Source organism: Lampetra planeri, chromosome 7, assembly GCF_965212315.1.
Source record: "Lampetra planeri chromosome 7, kcLamPlan1.2.h2, whole genome shotgun sequence".
NCBI classification, from domain to species: domain Eukaryota; kingdom Metazoa; phylum Chordata; class Hyperoartia; order Petromyzontiformes; family Petromyzontidae; genus Lampetra; species Lampetra planeri.
Window position 1 is genome coordinate 4,946,389 of NC_136113.1, and position 19,925 is coordinate 4,966,313.

At 44.2% G+C, this 19,925-nt stretch overlaps 2 protein-coding genes across 4 annotated transcripts in view; one reads left to right on the plus strand and one right to left on the minus strand.

Annotated features, from left to right (window-relative positions):
• Positions 1-1,044: 1,044 nt before the first annotated feature.
• Positions 1,045-9,573, minus strand: XRCC3 (X-ray repair cross complementing 3). Of its 2 annotated transcripts, none has more exons than XM_078596055.1 (7): positions 8,993-9,573; positions 6,265-6,402; positions 5,507-5,713; positions 3,988-4,142; positions 3,588-3,800; positions 2,778-2,824; positions 1,045-2,123 (listed from the first exon to the last, which is right to left on the minus strand). In XM_078596055.1, exons 1-7 carry the CDS (start codon positions 9,039-9,041, stop codon positions 1,799-1,801), a joined length of 1,134 nt encoding a protein of 377 aa, XP_078452181.1. In that variant the 5' UTR covers positions 9,042-9,573; the 3' UTR covers positions 1,045-1,798. The 2 variants fall into 2 exon arrangements, with proteins under 2 accessions (XP_078452181.1, XP_078452182.1); XM_078596056.1 differs by having other exon boundaries at positions 1,045-2,128; positions 8,993-9,571.
• A 101-nt stretch (positions 9,574-9,674) lies between these two features.
• RAB3GAP2 (RAB3 GTPase activating non-catalytic protein subunit 2) overlaps positions 9,675-19,925 on the plus strand; it is a 34,663-nt gene continuing 24,412 nt past the window's right edge. For both annotated transcript variants that reach the window (XM_078596052.1, XM_078596053.1), the window contains exons 1-12: positions 9,675-10,506; positions 12,176-12,240; positions 13,651-13,780; positions 14,260-14,341; positions 14,820-14,867; positions 16,016-16,095; positions 16,268-16,365; positions 17,508-17,607; positions 18,266-18,364; positions 18,583-18,731; positions 18,964-19,043; positions 19,226-19,315. In XM_078596052.1, the coding sequence (XP_078452178.1) occupies positions 10,410-10,506; positions 12,176-12,240; positions 13,651-13,780; positions 14,260-14,341; positions 14,820-14,867; positions 16,016-16,095; positions 16,268-16,365; positions 17,508-17,607; positions 18,266-18,364; positions 18,583-18,731; positions 18,964-19,043; positions 19,226-19,315 (1,118 nt within the window). In that variant the 5' untranslated portion in view covers positions 9,675-10,409. The remainder of the gene's footprint in view (positions 10,507-12,175; positions 12,241-13,650; positions 13,781-14,259; positions 14,342-14,819; positions 14,868-16,015; positions 16,096-16,267; positions 16,366-17,507; positions 17,608-18,265; positions 18,365-18,582; positions 18,732-18,963; positions 19,044-19,225; positions 19,316-19,925) is intronic.

Genomic DNA, 19,925 nt, shown 5'->3' on the forward strand with positions numbered 1-19,925 from the left:
CTTTACTGTGCTATGGATTACACCGAGACAAAAATAGTGTATAGATCAAATAAAGACATTGTAATAACCCTTGAAATGTATTGGATAGGACACAGTACGATAATGATGGCCAATGGATGAGACAAGTGAATGAATGACAGAGATGACCACTGCAAGGATGGAAGTTAATAAATAGGTTCATGAGTAGAAGCGAGATGGATTGTGGCATAGAACTATGAGATGGCAACAGCGCATTGATAGTGCTTTATAATGATATTATAAGGCACTGACAGCCTGAATAGGCGTGTTGATATGTTCACAGTAAATGGGCAGTAACGAATCTAAGAATAAAGTTCTATAATATTTACGTGACAAAACAGCTAGAGAAATAAAGCTACCTGCTAAATGATTGATTGTAGTGTGAATAAGAGCCCGGGGGCTCATGGTCTGGTCACATACAGCCAGCACAATAAAACACAGCACGTGTACATTTCAAACAATCTCTTCCTTGTCACACCTATGGAAAGAATGTGTTACAATAAGTAGAATAAATAGCTGATCTTTTGTTTGTTCAATGTGGTTCTGTAACTGGCACTATTTGCAAATGCAATGTAAACACATTTAATCAGATTGAACAATTTAACAGCATTGTTTGATAAGTGGGTAAGAAATAGATTTAAATTAGTCATCCAATGCTATTCTTTTACAAAAACCCTACTCCAAATTTGTACAATTAAATCGTGTAAGTGAAGCACCAGCCACTATAAGACTATTAAATGAAAGATTGCCTGCAAAGAACATTATAAAATTACACATTGGAAAATTATCTGCTATGCCATGGATGGTTTCAGAATCTGTAAATACATTTTAATTACGAATTTGCAAGGCGTCTCTGGCTTAAGCCGGTCAGGTGTATGTGCGCAATTTAGTGTTCACTCTGACACGCATGATGTAGGAGTGGCATAATCGTGATGTATAGCAGTTTTCAAACACGAACTATATTTGGAAACACAGGCATTGGGAGGATCAGGTTTGCTTGTAAGACAATTAACGCAAGCCAAAATGATCGTTCAAGGCTGAACTTGGTTACAGTATCTTGTTCCTTTAATTATGCGAATACAATAGAATCCTTGAAATAAATAATATTAACATGACACAATATAATTACAGTATTTAACAAATGTAGTTCAGGTATTTTATAGATTTTTAAAACCACCCTTAACATTTTACATAACGCAGCAAAAACATAGCTACGGCACAAAGTTCTCCAGTCAATATTTGTGGAACTGGACATTATTTTCTTCAAATATTTTCCATTATTATGAGACGCTCCACATGTCACGTGTTGACAAATATGTAAATGAAACCACGTGGTGCACAAAAATGTTATTTTTAAATCTGAAAAAAAAAATCTTAACAGAATACCAGCAATATAAATGCTCTTTACTCAGGAGTCTCAACTTTTTTTCAGGAGAGTCCTGCATTGGGATGTTTGACCAATTCCATGTAAGGGTTTTTGGAATGTGGGAGGAAATATAAGGGGGACTTAATCAGATAAAACCGAGACATGTGAGGGGACATCATTTAAAGCTCTGCAGAAATAAAAAAAGTATTTCATTATCCTGGCCGAGTGGCCACTTTTACATGCTAAGTCTACAACTGATATTTTGAGGCAGTATTCCATTCAAGTACAAACCAGGCTCCACCTGGCTTAGCTTGAGCTCTGAGATGGGGTGGATTAAGGTTGATTTGATTGTCGGCTGCGAAGACCAAAACACTGAGCAGCTTATCGGTTTCAACTATTTGCTTCCATTTTAACTCAAGTGCATTTGATCCAACGACTCCGGTGTGGGTGGGTGGCGAGCGACAGCTGTGGCGCTACTCGAGACCCACAACCCCGTGCGCGGTGACTGCATAGCGGCAAGACGACTGGGGGAGGTGTGGCGCGAACACGAGCTCCATGGTGCGTACGACATCCGGCTGTTGGGTCACGTCTCGGTTGCGAGCGTGTGCGCACGTGGTGGGGGCGCCTGCTTCTCGCCACGTGCCAGCACCGGTGGGCGCTGTGCCCTCTGCGTGGCCCCGGCTCACCATTATTCGCATGAGCTGCATGTGGGCCCAGGTGATGCCAAGTGCAGGGATAACTTTACTGCAACACACACGAGCCAACTGGTTACCGCATTACCAAGCAGGGGTTGCTAAGCATGTGGGGACGTGTCGATTCATTGATTCAGATCAATTTTGCGTAAGATACATTCATCAAGTTAGACATGTGAGAACTACGAACATATTTGGCTAAATATATGCAAACGATTTGCTAATTCTACGTTGAAGTTAATTGTATGCATACAACTGTACAAATAGCAAACAAGTTTGACAATTTATATAATATGGTAAAAAATTAAACGAAATAACAATATTGTGGAATTCATTGAATTGCTGGTGGGTAAGGGGGGGGGGCAGTGCCTTATTATGGTGCCTACTTGTTATAAGATAATTTCCATTTTTCTCATAGAGACTGGTCTCTACTAATGTGGAATTTCCACAACTGCCTCAGAAATGAGCAATGCCCAATGTTAGGTATTGAAGCCTACTAGCTTCAACACGTTATTACTTATGGGCTAATTTTGGTATAAAGCACAAAGAGGATTTTCCTTGGCTGTACCCTTCCAGCAATGTTTCAAACAATGTTGACATATATGTATGGGGTCAAGACTTTTAATAACACTATGATGCTCACATTTGGTGTTAAAGACCATTCACAATCGACAGTAAAATAAATGGCAAAACTCCATCACCTCTGTGCACCTGATCCATGGTCTTGGCCAGAAACATTTCCAGAAACCTGCAAAAACACACATATCTATTACTATTAAAATTATTGCAACAAAAAAAAAATGTCATGTTCCCTGTAGAATTCACAAATGTTCACTGCCATTCATTCAGGTAGTGGTTTTCAAAATCCTCCAGGACTCGCCTCCACATATCTCTGCACTGTGACCTCACTCTATTCCCAGCCATACCTAGTTTAACCTCGCACTAGTAACTGAGGTCGTCTGTCAACTTCCATTCAATGGCAGGTTGCTCCTGCTTTGTAACTGCCCCGAGTATCTGATGTCCTTCCAATGGCCGTCTGCACTCCAAACCCTTCCCCTGTTCAAGCTCAAAGACCCTTCTTTTATCCTTTGCCAACATCTCTCTCCAGGAAGTATCTTCATCTGCTTATTTACCGTACTTTAATCTCATTTGCATTTAATCTCCTTACCACCTCCCAAAGAAAACAGGTAGGTTTTCAAAGCGACTTGTAATCCGAGTTTTGTCTTCTGGGATAGGTCACATTGAACATTTCTTCACTCAAGCTTTCACTTCTCAGGTCTTCATCAGGAGCTGAAGATGTTCGCAGTATTACATAGCTTAAGAGAAGAAAAAAATTATGAGACCTCCTTTACCAGTGGCAAAATATAGTAATAGGTTTTTACCATTTCAACTGGTATAAAGGTGTCAGTTTTTGTACCAGTTGAAAGGGTAAAAATCTATTACTAGAAGAAAAACATTTTCCAACGTGGATGAGTGTTGTGTTGTTGTGTCATGACACTACGGCAGCTGACCTGGTTGACACAGATGACGGGCGCCGAGTACGTGTTGCTCAACTCGTGCAGCTGCGCACCGAACTTGCGCAGCTGCTGTGCCCGGGCCACGGCCTCGTGCACGGAGAACTCGGAGCGGAACAACGCCGCGATCGAGTCCACGATGATCAGCCGCACAACACCGCGGGACAGCAGCACCGGCAGGCGGCGGGTGATGCAAGTGTACAAGGAGGCCTTCCGCAACCCCACCGTGGAAGATTTTAAAAATGACAAATAAGAGATAATTAGATAAGACTTTCGATTCAGAAATGCATTACATTTTAAAGCACATTTAGAGCAATGCGTTGGTTTCATGTTTATTGTTCCAAATTTGTCCGTGTCAGTTTCCATTCTGAAGAGGTTGTGGTTGCCTCCTACTCACAACATCTGCTGCGTGCTCAATGTAAATGTTCTCCCCGAAGGAGATCTTTGCAAGAACATCTGGCGGAACGTCCTCTCTCGTTTTGGTCTGAGCTTGGATCATTTGAACGAGGCGCTTATTGGGAAATGCATCTTCGGTGCACACGTACACAGCCCCTGTGACAGAACAGATCAGCCTCAGGTTGTATATGGGGGTGGGGGGGGGGGAGTTTGCCAGAAAAAACTTAGCTCAGTTGCAGTGAAAATGAAACAAGAGCAGTAACACAGCATCAATACGCGCGAATCTCACACCGAGTCGGATGGGTAAGGCTCTTATACGGAATGAAGAAGGAGAAAAGGAAGTCTGAGGCCAAATTTAGACACGAGACAATAGAAGTTTACCTTGGTGGTAACGAAGCAATGAAAATTAAGTAGTTTAAGAGACAAGGTTTAATTTTCGATGTAAAGCTTTCGTGACTCCATGGATTCATATTCTTGGTTCTTTCGGTAAAGTCACGTAGCCGTCCTCAGGGAGGACGGCTCCTTGCGTTGTGGCCGAAACGTCGTGAGAATTTTATCTTATTATGTTTTATTTCTTTATTATTTTATTATTTCCCTTCTACGTGACTTTACCGAAAGAACCAAGAATATGAAGACAAGGTTTAATTTAGGCTCCACATAATTTCACAAATATCAGTCAGTATGGTCCTTCAAATATAGTTATCCTTAGCGTTTTCTATTGCTCAGATTACTCCATCGACGTGCAAATTTCGAAGAAGTGAACATTTAACATATTTCCTCCAACATCTGAAATTAACACAATGTTTTCTTCCATCTCTAAAATGTTTTTATTATGAACTACACCTTAATTAATTTGAAATAATGCTGTAATTTAGCACTAATTCCAATCAAATGAACATACACAATACACGTGGTCAAGTATTGATATGTAGTTTACATGTGAATGGCAAATTTTTGTTAATCAGTGAAGAATGTATTATGTGGGGGAGCAGGGGAGGTTACGTTAGAAGTGATTTTTTACACAGCAACACCGACTGACATGGATCTATTCTGGACCAAAGTGTTGCCCGCTCAAACAAGCGACTAATTCTGAATGTCATCCGAAGCACAGAGAAACATAGGGTGACCAGACATTGACATTATATAACTTCCAGTGAAATAACTCTGATAGAATAAGCACATGACCAGGGCTGGCGCATCGAATCGGACACAATATAATTGTCTCCGATTGGGCTTTGTATGTATGCATGAACTTATTTCGCCCCGATTGTAGCCAACTGCACGAATTGGAGGTGTGGAGGAAGGATAACAAACTAAACACAAAAAAAGCAGTTCTTGTGTCGCTCAATAAATTGCAAAAGCACATAAAGGTTACATGTATAAAGATAACAACGCGCTGTGACAGCTCTTCTCTTGGCGACAGTTCCTCCCCGTTATCGGTCTGCAATATTCGCCGTGTGTGAACCGGGCTTAAGATGCCACCCGTCCCCAGACCCCGGAGCCCAATCTGAATGCGGCACCTGCTCCAAGTCCCCCGTACTCGCGCGGGTACTGCACGGTCAAGCTGAGCTGCATGCAGATCTGCGTCTTGCCCGTGGCGCTTTCCCCGACCAGCTCGCTTACGCCGGGCACCGGGAAGCCTCCTCGGAGAAAGGCGTCCAGCACGGGGCAGCCCAGGCTCAGACGGACCCCCTGCCCCGAGCACTCTCCTCGCCACATCTGCAAAGCTGTCGGTGAAATTGTACAAGAGCACGCATGTGGTGTCCAAAAGACAAGAATCTGAGAATTGAATGCTATCTATTCTCCACCACCACCATGAACGAATCTCATCCCGATTTCTTGTTGAATTTTTAGTCAAGAATACATAATGCTGTGCAATATTTTTAAACGTAACATTTTTCACATGATCCATTTTGGGAGCCGTTATCCCTTCTCGAAAATCATTGTGAGAATATTGTATTTTAAAACTTATAAAACACAATTGTATTGTATTTTTAAGTTGCACTGTGGAGGCAAGTGCTAAATTCGTTTTTTTTTGTCGAGAGCAGTTATGGTCAATGAAGTGTGACTACAAAGAATTGGGAAGGAGCTATAAAAAATAACACATTTTATATTTTTCAAATATTGTGCAGCATAAGTATATAAAAGGTATATTAATTTTCTCTGAAGCCTCTGAAAATGGTTTGGTAATGATCCTACTTTTTTTACAGCATGGGAGCAAAAGGCTAAACGGCTCCCATTCAGGTGCACTTATTTTACAAACAGGTTTGTTCATTACCTGTGACTGCAGGGCGGTTAAAGAGTGCAGTAGCAACAGCACGGTGCAGGTGTTTCACGTCCGTACTGGACAACTTCGTCATGCGCTCCAGGTCAGGTCCAGAAAGACAGATGACCTCTTTCAACGTGTAGATGTGCGCTGGACAGAGACAACAATTGCACAACAGGCACTCAACGTGTAACCTGCAAGCATCTTGCAATTCAGTTACTTTGTAACGTAATTACGATCAACTGGGATCTTGCTGCTAAGCGACACCCACGGAAATTTTATTATTTACTTCCTTTCTTTTTTCCAAATTCATGCTGGGTTCCTGTTGAAACCTGTTCAAAAGGAACACAACTCGCTGGGAGCCCAGTGGGAATCGGAGCCAGGATTTTTGGAAAGAGAAGCCGTGTTTCTGCAGCTTGTGGGCTCGGAGGGACTCTCTCCAGCCGACCTCATGCAGAACACCACCCACACGCTTCCGTTCAGAAAGAGTTTTTTTTAATGCGGTACATTGTTTCTAAAAACCATGATTAATCTTCCCGCACAAAAAGTAACATTCACCAATGTACTTATCTCTGCCACACGACACATTTGAATGGATTATGGTGTTTTACCGTTCTCCCATAATCCACTCGGGGCCTTATGCCATCTCTGTGTAATGGGCTGGCTCGGACTCCCAGACACCTCTGAGCCCCTTGGCATCTCTCCCGATGCCACCTCAGGGCCCATACGTTCCCACAGACAATGGGTATTTGGGATTTTACCACAAACAACCAAGGCACATGGACCAAAACAGCAGCGCACAAGTGATCAAAAGTGCGAGTCTTGCCAACTTCTTAATGGGATTGCAGCATGCTGTTATACACACGTGTGAGAGCCAGTCGAAGCAGTTTGTAAAAGGGTTTGTGATAAAAGTATTTATTGCTTTGTGTTGGTTAGTCACTTTTACGTTAAAATACACTACTCTATTATAGATTCCACTGCAGCCCCCATTTAGGATTGCACACAATGACATATACAAAACAAGCTGCCCCAGGCCAAACAACAGATGACAACAAATGCGTGGCAAATTAATATCAGCCTTCCTTCCAGTCATTAGTGCCCGACAATTCAATGACTGTCGTGCAAGTAAGATTTCAGCCACAGGCCAAAACAGATTACGCAACAAGTTTAAACAGTAATACATTGTAGAATGTCGTACTGGTAGGAACCTCCTGGTTACACCAGCCCACGGGGGATTATTGTGTCCATCCGTCCGTCGTGCAGGGAGGGGCTGGGTGGGGAGGGGCTGGGTGGGGAGGGGCTGGGAGGGGAGGGTGGGGCTGGGTGGGGAGGGGCTGGTCACCCCGTGGTGCCCTTATAAAACTCAACGTTTAACCTACTCACGCCGGCTTGTGCCCGCCCGTCATATTTGCAGAATACACCATGCCGCCGTTGACCCTGGCCATTGACCGAGCAACCCAACGTTCCTACCAGCTACCTCCGCAGGAATGCGTTTTAATTAGGCAGTTAAGAACCCACTGAGATGAACTCCTTTGTGAGACGTTGGCGGAACTGCTGTGATTACATCAGGGTAGTTATTATGTCATGGTAATGTACTTGCACTGTTTAAAGTTTCAGATGACTCAATCTCGAAAAGTTAGCTGTGATTTTTAAAATCACTTTGAAGACGATGATACTTTACGAGGTGCAATACTGTAGAGTCCTTAGTCACAGTCCACTATCCAGACAAGTTTTGCTGAGTCGCAGTTCTCATTCTGGGGAGGGTCCGACTTCAAGTGTTTGGTCAACAACCATTTCAGTGCCAGATTCTTTTCCGGAAGAAAAAAACCCGCCCAGAGTGGGCATGATGACGAATTAAAACCCAGAAAACCTCAGTGCTCTTGGCGTCACACTCGGCTGTCTCGTTAAAACTTGTGGCTTTTTTAATTAAATAAAAACAAATCACACAACTCAGCCGAGTGCGAACAAAGTGCTCAATTGTAGAGCTACTAAGCCCTAATCGCGGTCAGAAGTCCATAAAATCAGCACCAATGGGGGGGGGGGGGGCAGCGAACAGTGGTGATCCTGGTTCTGTATATTGCTGTGTATGTGCAGTGGCAGTGATGTGTACGTAGTGCGGGTACGCGTGTGGTAAGTGTTTGTCTGTGAATGTGGTACTGCCATACGTGTGGTAGTAGGGTGTTTGTGTGGGAATGTGTGATTAAGTATTGATAAAGTGTTCCGTGGCCTCCTGCCAGCGGGCCTTACGACACACTTCACGCGGCCTCAAAGTGCACTTAGCCTGGCACAAGCGCCGCCTTGACGTCAGTGGTGAACGTCGGCTTGTCGTTGCGATACCGTCCCAAGTCAGTGAACCCACAGCGCCTGGGTCACCGTGACCTCTGGTCGGCAGCGTGACCTCTGGTTGGCACCGTGACCTGACCTCTGGTCGGCACCGTGACCTGACCATTGGTCGGCACCGTGACCTCTGGTCGGCACCGTGACCTCTGACCTCTGGTCGGCACCGTGACCTCTGGTGGGCAGCGTGACCTCTTGTCGGCAGCGAGCCTTACAAACTGCACGTGGCCTCCCAGGTGCACCTAGCCTGGCGCACGAAACCGCCACGGTGACGTCTCGTTGGCTCACCGCGGCTGTTGTTGTTGTTGTCCCCTCGCTGTGGCGTGTTAGTGTCGCTGTGCGCGCGTGGTTTTAAAGAAGCAATAAACCGGTTCGCGTGGAAGCGACTGCGCCGCCGCCCTACCTCGCTTGAGCGCCGCCTGCACGCGCGGGTTGATGATGAGCTCCTCCATGGCCTCGACTGCGAATCGCTCGCAAACACAACGCGAACTCGCCTCGAAACCCACCTCCGATTAGCGCGGTCGGCTTAAGTACGGTGCGAAAGAAGTTCAGCATACGGTGCATACATACTGCGATGTGACTTGCAGGCACATTCGGATGAATGGCGGTGGGTGGGGTGGGGGAGGAGGGGTAAGGGAGGCGAGGTTGTTACGCGAGGTTAAGTCGCGAGACAAATGCCGGCGATAAGAGGCTTCAGGTGGTCGGACATGACCAGGATTTCCTCTTCATGACGGAGTTGTAGGACATGAGGAGCAGCATAAGGGATCGAGGGACCTCCCCATTGAGCTAACGTTGCTTTAACAATGACCTACGAACTTGGCAGAACGTATAAAACAATATAACGTTAGACTGGACACTTCAAACGAACCCCAAGGCCCTCCGCCGCGAGATTTGGCGCCAAATTTTTAAAACTTCCGCAACGCGTGACTCCGTTTCCAGCGACTGTCAACAATGACGTCACGTTGTTGAGTCTCGACAATTGACGTCACGTTGTCGCGTCTCGACAATGACGTCACCACCAAACACCACCTCCCCCCTGCTCCCCTTCCGTTGGAGTGACGCAATCGAGCTCGTTGGGACCAACGAACGCGAGGTTCGCGTGACGTCACCGCGCGGCGATGTGTCGTTGACGTCACCGCAGGCTTCCTGCCGGCCTGCCTGGGCCTCTCTTGAGTGGTGACGGGAGACGCGGATACGTTTACATTCTTACACACTTACACACGTACACACACACGTACACACGTGTGTACACACTCACACACACTCACTCAAGGTGTACACACACACCTGCGCACGCTGACATAAACCCCGCACTGTCATGTGCGCAAAGACACGTAGGCCGGCATTCGCCTACACACGTATAGAGTAGCAGTGGAGGTGTGTAGGTGTTTGCTTCTGAGGCATACATAACGTTTACACGGAATCTACACTTTAACATACACAAAGACACACTCATATTGGCATACACGCGGACGTATACGATGTACATATGAGACATACGCTGTCACACATACACTCTTATACGTATAAACATACTCACGTTCACGCGTAATCAGTCTCAGACAATTGCACACACAAACACGTTATTCATATCCTGTCAGTACACATACACAGATATATGTACTTACTGTTTACACGCCGGTGTACATGGTAATACTGCACATACACACATAAACAACACACTTGTAAAGGTAAACAAATACACACGTACCTGTACGCACACACATATAAAGACTAATATAATCTATAATACATACACAGACGTTAAGAAACACGGTGCCACATCACAGAGGAGGAACATCCCTGCAGAAGAATCTGCAATGTCTTGCTCCCTGAACGAGTTCTGTCAGTTCCAGGACATCAGCTCAGTTCGAGATCTCCTCTTCCCAAACCTCAAGCAGGAGACGAGGAAAAGAGGTTTGAGCAGCGAACATCGTCTCAAATTTAAATGCCTCCTATATTTGTGTGTGTGTGGGTGAGTGAGTGGCTTTGGGTTTATTGTGCTTTCAGGGTTCCTGATTCCTCTGTTCATGATCATTATGGATCTTTATGATGATGAACAGGCCCTGGTAACGCTACATGGCCGAGGGTAGAAGCCATTCCCTGTGCACCTTGGAGTGGGACATGGATCTACTTTGGCTCCTACACGATGTTTACAATTTTTTGACCACGTAGTTCGAGAAGCCTTCCATGGCAATCTGCTACAGATACTATGGGAGTGTGATCGATGCTCAGGTGCGGTTAATGCGTGGCTCATACCCTGGTAAATGCTTGCTCTTGAGAAGTTGGAGACCCTGCTTCTGAACCTGAACCATGTAAAAAAGAGGTGGGCCCTTACTATCAGCCCCACCAAAATAAAACAACCTGCCCGGGTATTCTTGTGTTATTGAACACTCCACTTCCTCATCTCTCCATGAGTGCAGAAATGACTTGGTTGTAGAGAGAGTGGAGGATTGCCTGTACCTGAATTGTGCTCGTGGCCAGCTCCAGTTTGGCAGCAGAGGTCTCACACCGAATCGGTCAAGTGACGTTATCTTTTAATTACAGCTGCTTCATTCTATGTGGGGATTGTCTGGCCTGGATTTATATCCAGCTCTGTCAGTTCCCAAAAATAACTGGTTACATCTTGTCTTTTGGTGAGATCCTAACCCCAGGTCATAATTTTTTTTATGTCAGATATTAAACCTAGGTCTCGTCACTGTGTGGTGTTAACCCTGGTTCTCGTCCACTGTAATATCTTAAATCTGGATTTTTCATATCGAAAACCTTGGGCTTACCATGTCTTTGTAAGGTTTTATACCGAGCTTGCATTTTTACTCTGGGAGCTCCGAAACCCAATAATGATTCTGTGACATCTTAAAGCCAGGTCACGTCTCTCTCGAATATTAAACCTGGGTTAAATCTCGTCTCTGAGGTCCTAAACCTGGATCACAACCCAGCCGCACACCAGGAACATTTGAGCAAGTTTGTTTACAAACCTCTGAACCCAGTGTGCTCTTCATATATTGTTAGACTGAGAGGAAGCTTGTTAATGTCTACTGGACATCTGTGAACAAGAGCTTTATAGCTCATCGGATTCCACCAGTATTAATACAGATTAATCGGATTCTGTTAATCTACTCTAGAACGAGGGGATCTTTCTAACAACCATGTTTGTGTCTTCTTCACTACAAAACGGTCAGCCACTGACGCAAGCAGAGAAGGTACACAATTCACATGCTCTTGTCCTTGCTGTTAAGGCGCCAGCCGGCCTGTTGTCACTTGAAATTGCGTTGAGTACAATGGGCATGAATTAACACTGGGATACTGTTCTGCCACTCCCAGCTTAAACGGTCCTCTTTGTTTTGAGGTTGAGATGAACATTACAAACTCTTTTTTTCCCAGCATGCAGGGAATGGTAAAGAGGCCTTCACAATGTGTGTCCAAGTTAATTAACGGCTTAGATCATTTTACCCGATTTGTTTGTCACTGATGCCATAAGTGAGTAAAGCTATGCCATTTTTTTGCACGCATTTAATGTATGTAATAAAGAAAATTCGAACGTTAATGCTGGATATTGACATTATTTTTTACTAATGCTGTTCAGAAAAAGAAGTTGGCTGGGAGGATGACAACTGGGGGTCATGGGACCTTCCCGAAACCAAAGACAAGGTTGGACTCTCGCTCCCAGCTTCATGTAGTTTTTCGTACTAATGCCTACCGCAAATGTGATTTTGTACGTGGCTGCATTTCACTTAATCAGACGAGGACACCACCAAGGACGGATACTTACAGTTGGGGCGTTTTTACACATCGCATTGTGTTTCTCTTTTGCTAGACTTTATTTCTGGACAGTTCACCTTAAGTGAATTTTGATGTTGCAGCACCTGTGGGGTGACATGTTAAAAGATGATAACAAGGATATTTTGAGTCGTTGAGTCATAAGGATTATAAAAACAGTGACTGATGTCATTGCAGCAATTTTCCATTTTACTAGATTCAGTATTGACAGTTTAACTAGTCGTAAGGATTACAAAAAGTACCGTTGTCATTGCAGCAATTTTCCATTTGACTTATATCACTATTGACACAATCTAACTAGAAAACTAAGTGTTGTAATTCTCATTCACTTGTTTTGGTTTGTATGTAATAGTGCAACATTCCTTAAGGACCCTGTACTCGCTCTCTGCAATATTGACGTTTTTTGTTGTTGTTGCTGAGCTCACGCACCACGAATCTCCTTTGTAAAATAGCCGGGCGATTGACTACACGGGATCGATTGTGTAACAAATATAAATAAACTTAAGTTTAATTATTACAGTCCGAATCGCATTGCCTTTGATATACTAGCACACTATTTTTAGCAGTTGCATTCAAAACAACAGCTTGCGTGTCAATAGCATACCTGGGTCAATTACAGTAGCATCGTTAGCAAAAATTACAATGTGATTGCAATTTATTACAAATTACTCAATTACAATTGTCATTTACCCCAAGTCTGGTCAGTAGTATCGATACTACTCAGGTCTATAATCTGACGTTAATTTCATGGAACTTTGGCCGTCTATTAAGAACACCGGAAACTATAGTTTGGTACAATAATTACTATTGGCAGTCTGTTGTAGTATGGCCAATCTCTTTTTTTGTCCTGATGGGTAAGGCTAACACTGGCTCCATCTTCGTAGTTTTGTACTCATTGGAGAATCAGAATGGGGTACCAATACAATATTATGATGAAAAAAACATGCTAAATTTCAAACCATCATAACAAACAGATGCCATTTCTAACACCATTCTGAAAAGAGAGACATGAGGCTTGAAATCAAATGTCATATTGTTAACTGACCTCGTCTAGATATTGAATGAGCTAGAATTCAATTAAATTTAATGAACACATCAGGATGAGGTAGCAGCGTGCATTTGAGATGATATTAGCATGACTTTGCACATTACACCTATACAAGATGAGCCAGTGATCTAAAAAAACAGTCCTTTGGTTTCTGCTGTGTGAAGAAGTGTCGTTGCGTGAGGCGGGTCTTTGCGTTCGTAATGACCGCTTGTGAATGAACGGTGCTCGCCTAGGAGGTGCCTGAAGAGGAGGTCACGGGGAAGTCACAGAATGACTTCTGGCTGCAGGACTGCGTGGTTTCTCTTTCGCCCACCAACGATCTGATGGTCATTGCGCACGAGCAGATAGCCGTGTTTTTGCAGCGTAAGATTCACATCCTGTTGGGATTCACACGCTTTACAAACTGATTGAAAGTCTAGCCAAGAGTAGTAGCGAATGCTACCAACGTAGAGTGCATTACACGAAAATGCATTTTTAAAAATATATTTACATTTATTGAGGCAATGTGCAGACCCGAAACATCACGTTGTGATGCACATATACGCCGTCAACATAAGCTAAACCGGTTATGAAAAGCAGGGGATAGAATGATGGTGAACGGGCTCACTGCCACAAATTACATGAGAATACATTTGTCATATTTCTGCTTTTGCACAACAATACATTAATTAAATCATAATTTAATACATTCACTGTCGAAACATTATTCCAAAACGTGTTTCTATCTTGCCGATTTGTGTTTAAGCAAATGTTAATATGTGGCGTGTTTAAAATGTTTAAGGACAGTAGTTTTTTAAATGTAAAATACATGTCTATTGATTCCAGTACTTAATGATTTTCAGCGAAATGGAGGGCGAACGAGAAAGGGAAGGATGAAATCAAGTACTCGACCTTGTGGAGTGGAGCCCTGAATTTAGAGGATGGGTGAGCTAATCGCGCATAAATTGTGTCATCTTATTATTAAAAAAATGTACGGTAATCTCTTCTACTCAAACTCAATACCTGTGTTGTATTTTTATATGTTGCTGGACGGACCTTTTGTATGCTTTAATTATTATTGTTGTCTTCTGTCCATGTTTATATTTTTTTACGCTTTGTTCTTCCACGGATCTTAATCGTTGTTGTAATGCTTCTTTGAATTTGTCGAGTGCTTCTGCTCGTATACGATTCATTTAAATTGCCATGAAATGTTTTGGGTTTTTTCTTCTTCCATAAAACGATGTACATCGAAGCAGGCTGTGTTGACATCAGTCAAACCCTTTTAGCACGGTTTGGCTAAGAAGTTCAACATACTTACAAACCCAGCATACAAATATTTGTTTACCAAAAGAGTCTGAATTTGTTTAATCATTGATCTGAGCCCTTGTTGTCTGTCGCCATGCTACCACTGTTGGCTCTGCAGGGAGTTCATCAGCAGTGCTATCTGCATACCACTCGCCAGTCAAAAAAGGTGAGCTCTTGCCTGTACATCTCACAGCTGTAAAGGTTGTCTGCATGCTATTGAAGGAATGCTTTACGCTAGATGCATGTTTTGACATGGACACTTTGATTTGTCTGTCATTCATAATAGGCAAAGAAGCATGAGCTGAAGTCTGTGTGGATCATTCTGAAAGTTCCCTGTTACTGATTGTGTTTGCTTTGTTAAATGGAAAAGTTTATTTTCTCTATTTTCGTTCGTAGAATAATGTAGTCATCTTTTGTTGTGTTTTTCGATCGGTTCCCTAGCCCTGTAACATATAAAGCATGGACCAATACTTGCTGTTAGTATCGCAACCTTTGTAACCATGCTTGTGTCACTAAGATCTGGACTTACAACATCTGTACTATCGCAGGACGCCCTTACAATAGAGTTTAGCAGCTAATTGGGCCCTTATTGCTGAAATAAATAACATCTTTTTACATCAATGTATTGAGTGCACACATTCGTGCTGACTTAAGTTGCTTCTTTTCACAGACGTCTTACGATTCAGCGATTAAAATGTGTCATTATGCTCAATGGCGCACGCATTGGATCAAATGTGTGTAAGAATTTAATATTTACAATGGATGCAAATCACGCGAATAATGTTAAGGTGTAAAGTAACGAATGAGCAAAAAAAGTACACTGTGCAAGATTGACTATGGAGACAACGCAGACTGCACAGACAGAGCAAGCACAGTGTATGAGATTGGCGATACAATTGGGACGGTATAAACCAGACACAAAACATTGATCCATCAATTGATATGTTACTCAAAATCGTGCGAATGTAATCAATCATCTCTCGGGGTTGTATGTATGTATGTTGAACTTCTTGCGCACCATACGTAGCTAACCATGCTAATCGGATGTGCGGGGGAAGGCCAACAAATTAAACACAAAAAGCAGTTCTAAAGAAATGTTTAAACTAGAGTTAAAAGTGCATAGCTCCAGTGGCTTCCTAATATCAGAAGGAAGAGTGTTCCAGACGGCCACAAAAGCGCATCTGAAAGCACGCGATGCAGTGACCATCTTTGTTCGATGGCCAGCCAAAAGCCACTGCAAGGATGACTGGAATCATGACGTGCCCATTCGGCACATACTCTTTCTTGATAAATGTTTGTTGTTTTTCAAACAAGGAGTTCCACGGGACGGCCAGATTGGACCTGCATCATCATCGGCTTCACAACGGGATACGTTCGTTTCTACACAGAGGCAAGTCCTGAATGGATGGGTACATTTTTTATCATCCACCCACGGGCCATCATCCCGTCTCTATTATCTGTTAAATGGTGATTATCTGTTGAATGGTGATGTTCTATTGAATCGTGATGATCTATTGAATCATGATGATCTGTTGAATGCGTGTGGCGGCGTACGGCTGCAGACAGGCGTGCTGCTGCTGTCACAGCTGCTGAGCGAGGACCCGGTGCTGAGACTCAAGTGCAGGACGTACGAGACCCCGAGGCATGCGGGGGTCACCGAGCAGGTGATCTCCACACGCACAGGAACTCCCGCAGTTTGTGTGCGCATAGGTTATTACGTACCAGCATCGTAGCGCAAATCGCAGACGGAAAAAATCAGTAGTTTAGTTTTAAAACAGAAATGATGCCAATTATCCGGTCACCCCCACAGCAGTGGTGATGAATCTCATTGGACTTTCACGTAGTTATTGAGTAAAGTTCATTTATGTGTTTGCAAGTTAATTTATGTGTATAAGTAGATGACTGATTTTATGTAGGTTGCATACATAGCACTGCCATGGTGTAATGGTTAGCACGATGGACTTGCAAATCAGGTTGCCGGTTCGATTTGATCTCTAGATGCGGTAGTTGAAAAAATTGCCGAGTTTCTTCATCCCCTCCAACTCCCACCTTTGTATTGTTTGTTGTTGTATCGTTCTGACCTGCCCCCACTGGACATCTGTGAAAAAGTGCTTGAAAGCTCATCGTATTCCTCCAGTATAAAAAATATTCTCATTCTGTATAATTGGGTAAACTATAGTCGAATGGCAGGTGTTGTGTGTGGTGAGGTAAAGTGTGGGTATTCCCACCTCTTCCAAGACGTTTGGCCGTCGTGAAAAAGTAGGCCAAAACACTCTCAAGGGGTTTTCTAGAGCTCCCCCTAGTGGAGAGGCCTTTCGCAAGCAGTGTTTGACCAAGTGATTATGGAGCTGAACCTTTACCTTTTATTTTTTTAAGTGCATTGATTTTCGCTGTCCATTGCTGGTGATTGTAAGGTAACTCTGTAAAGCTCTGTGGCTAACACCAAATCATGGTGGCATAGTGTCTCATGTGTGTGTGTCTGGTGCAGAGCGGTAGTGCAGCGGTTAGTGCGCTACACTACGAATCTGGGGACCAGAGTTTGATTCCCGCTTACAACTAACACCAGTGACGATTATCTGAACCGGTCCTGGGCCTCCTCTAGGTCGACTCAGCCTTAAATTAGTACCTGGCGTAGTGTGTAAACATCGCCACTGGGGAAACAAAGGCGACTAAACATGGTGCTGGCCACCCTTCTTTTCATGCGCCATGTTGTCCTTCATAGGTGCTCGCTAACAGCACTTGTCCCAACAGTCTGTTGAAGTTATGAAGGGGATCTTTGTCTTTTGTTGTTGGTGGCCACGGTCAGCAAGAGGAGCTGAGCATCCTCTACCCGACGGCTCTCGTCACCATCGACGGCTTCAGCCTCTACCAGTCTCTCCGAGCCTGCCGCAACCAGGTCGCGCGAGGTACGCTGGGCAGTGGCGGCGTGACCCGTAAAAATCGGCACAGTGCAAAAAAAATCAGTACGCTGTGAAAATTGGCAGGCTGTGAAAATCAGTCCACTGCGAAAATTGGCACACCTACCTCGTCAGTGGGTTCACCCCCATCAGCTGTCGTGGGCAATAACAGTGGTAATGGAAACAGTTACTGAATTTCCAGTTCACTTTTCCATTTGGAATGAGCGCTGTTTTGTCAGGAAGAATACAAATATACAGAGTGTTTTAAAAAATACATGTCCAACTCATGATCAGGTTGTACATCTGTGTTTTTTTAATGCATTTTGGATGCAGTGAGTGAAACGTAAATTGCATGCGACAAATTCCATTAAATCCCAGACAGCTCTAAATCGGGCCACTCTTGTGAGAACGGTGCTTGAATCATAGTACACCGATGGCAAGGGCTGTTATGAAGCAACAATTCTGTTTCTGAAAATGAGAAGACACTCAGGCTATTCGGATATTTTTTATGCCAATTTTGATTTGAATATGTTGCATGGTTTTCATTACTTTTCAATGGAAACCCAGTGAGTGAGTGGTGTGGTGTTTTGAATGTGCGCTTGTAAAACCCCTGCAAACAGGGTCACTTATGATCTGAGTGGCGCTGATTTTTTTCTTTTTATCACAGCCACGGCTGCCGGGTCAGAATGCATCCAGCCACCACCGCTGGCTTACAAAAAGTGGGGGCTGCAGGAGATGGAATCGATAGTCGACCACATCACCGTCGGTACGTGGGAGCAATCGCACTGCTCTGTTGCCCCAAGCCATTTGCATTATGCTGTCAAACACGTGACGGGCCAACAATGACCATTACACATCGATTCGCCAACTCTATGTTACAGCTCACAGTGCCGCTGCTTAAAACAATAATAATAGAAACACATGGTGGATTTAGGTGAGCGATTGAGCGAGCGAGCGGCTGAGCGGCCTCGATGTGTTTCGCAGGTGTGGTGACTTCGTGCACGTTCGATCAGATGAAGGTGGCGTCGATCCTCGGCGGTTACAATGCCACCATCAAGAGCAGCCCTCCGGCCATGTCGCAGTATGTGACCGTGGGCAGCGGACCCTACGCGGGATTCTTCTACGCGCTCGAGGTGACAATCGGAAACTTTATAATGAACGCCTGCCGGCCTCTTTAAGTGCTGTTTCGAAGTGGCGCGAGAGTGGTGAAGCCATCGACAGCCTGTGTGTCATTGCTTATTGACTGTCGAGCACTGTAATTGTGTTTTTTTTCCGCCATTTACGTTTCGCTCTGGTGTACGATTTATATTTCGGGCTGTGATTTGATTTTATTTTTTTAAATCCGTGTGTGTTTTTTTGGTGCAGGGAAGCAGCCAGCCTCTTCTGTCACACGTGGCTTTGGCAGTGGCCAGCAAGCTGACATCCGCCTTAATCAACGCTGCCAGGTAAAAGCCTTCCTTTGTGAATCCAGCGGCATGAAATAGCTCACACCATGGCACCAATCTTTTGGTGAAAACATCAGCTCCGAAATCGAGACGTGCATACAACGCAACAAGTCGTGCGACGTGACCGTACGTATATGTGGTTGGCGGTTCGTCTGGACGCGCCGTGTTTTGACTCTTGACAGCGGCTGGCTCGGATGGAAGGGGAAGCAGGAAGCGGAGACTCCGCAGAAGCAGAAGCCCAAGGTCGAGCCGGCGACCCCACTTCCCGTGAGGTCAGAGCTGACTCGTCGATGTGGAGCGTAACACTGTGCCCAAGCGACGGCCCTTGACGTGTCAGTGTGCCCTTGTGATGATCGTCTACAAGTTTCCGTGCTGAACGTAATAACCCTTGCTTGTCGTTCTGCGGGTCCATCTACGGTCAGGCCCCCTTGTCGGTAGGTAGGTGGGTGAACTATTTAAACATGCAATTGGATGTCTCTGTTTGAGTCCTTGTGTCTCTGTGTGAGTCTGTGTGAGTCAGTCTGAGTATGTGTGTCTCTGTGTGAGTCTGTGTGTAGTAAGTTAATTGAACAATCATCTTCTGAAATGAAACAGCAGTGTGTTCATCAGACCAATTCTTCTGTTTGAAGGTCAATTAAGATGATGTCTGCGATCTAACAGTGCACATTTGAGAGTTGGTTGCACAAATTCTTGAGCTTATTACAGAAGACAGTTGTAATGCACAGAATGATTTTTGACTTCCAATATGTGCAAAAACCTTTTGTGTGATATGTGGTCAACTTAAAATTAAGTTTCTGCTCAGCTAGAGCCGATTAAAAGCACAGGCTTACACAAATTTACCACTGCCATTAAACACTGCCAAATAACATAACAACTACGCCT

Coding starts and splice junctions, on each gene's coding strand:
- XRCC3 (XM_078596055.1), bottom strand. CDS start 9,041: ATGGAGGAGCTCATCATCAACCCGCGCGTGCAGGCGGCGCTCAAGCGA. Junction 4,143..5,506: donor GTACGGGGGACTTGGAGCAG/GTGCCGCATTCA, acceptor GTTCTGTCACAG/GGGCTGTGTACGTGTGCACC. Junction 2,124..2,777: donor CATGGATCAGGTGCACAGAG/GTGATGGAGTTT, acceptor GTTGCAGTAAAG/TTATCCCTGCACTTGGCATC.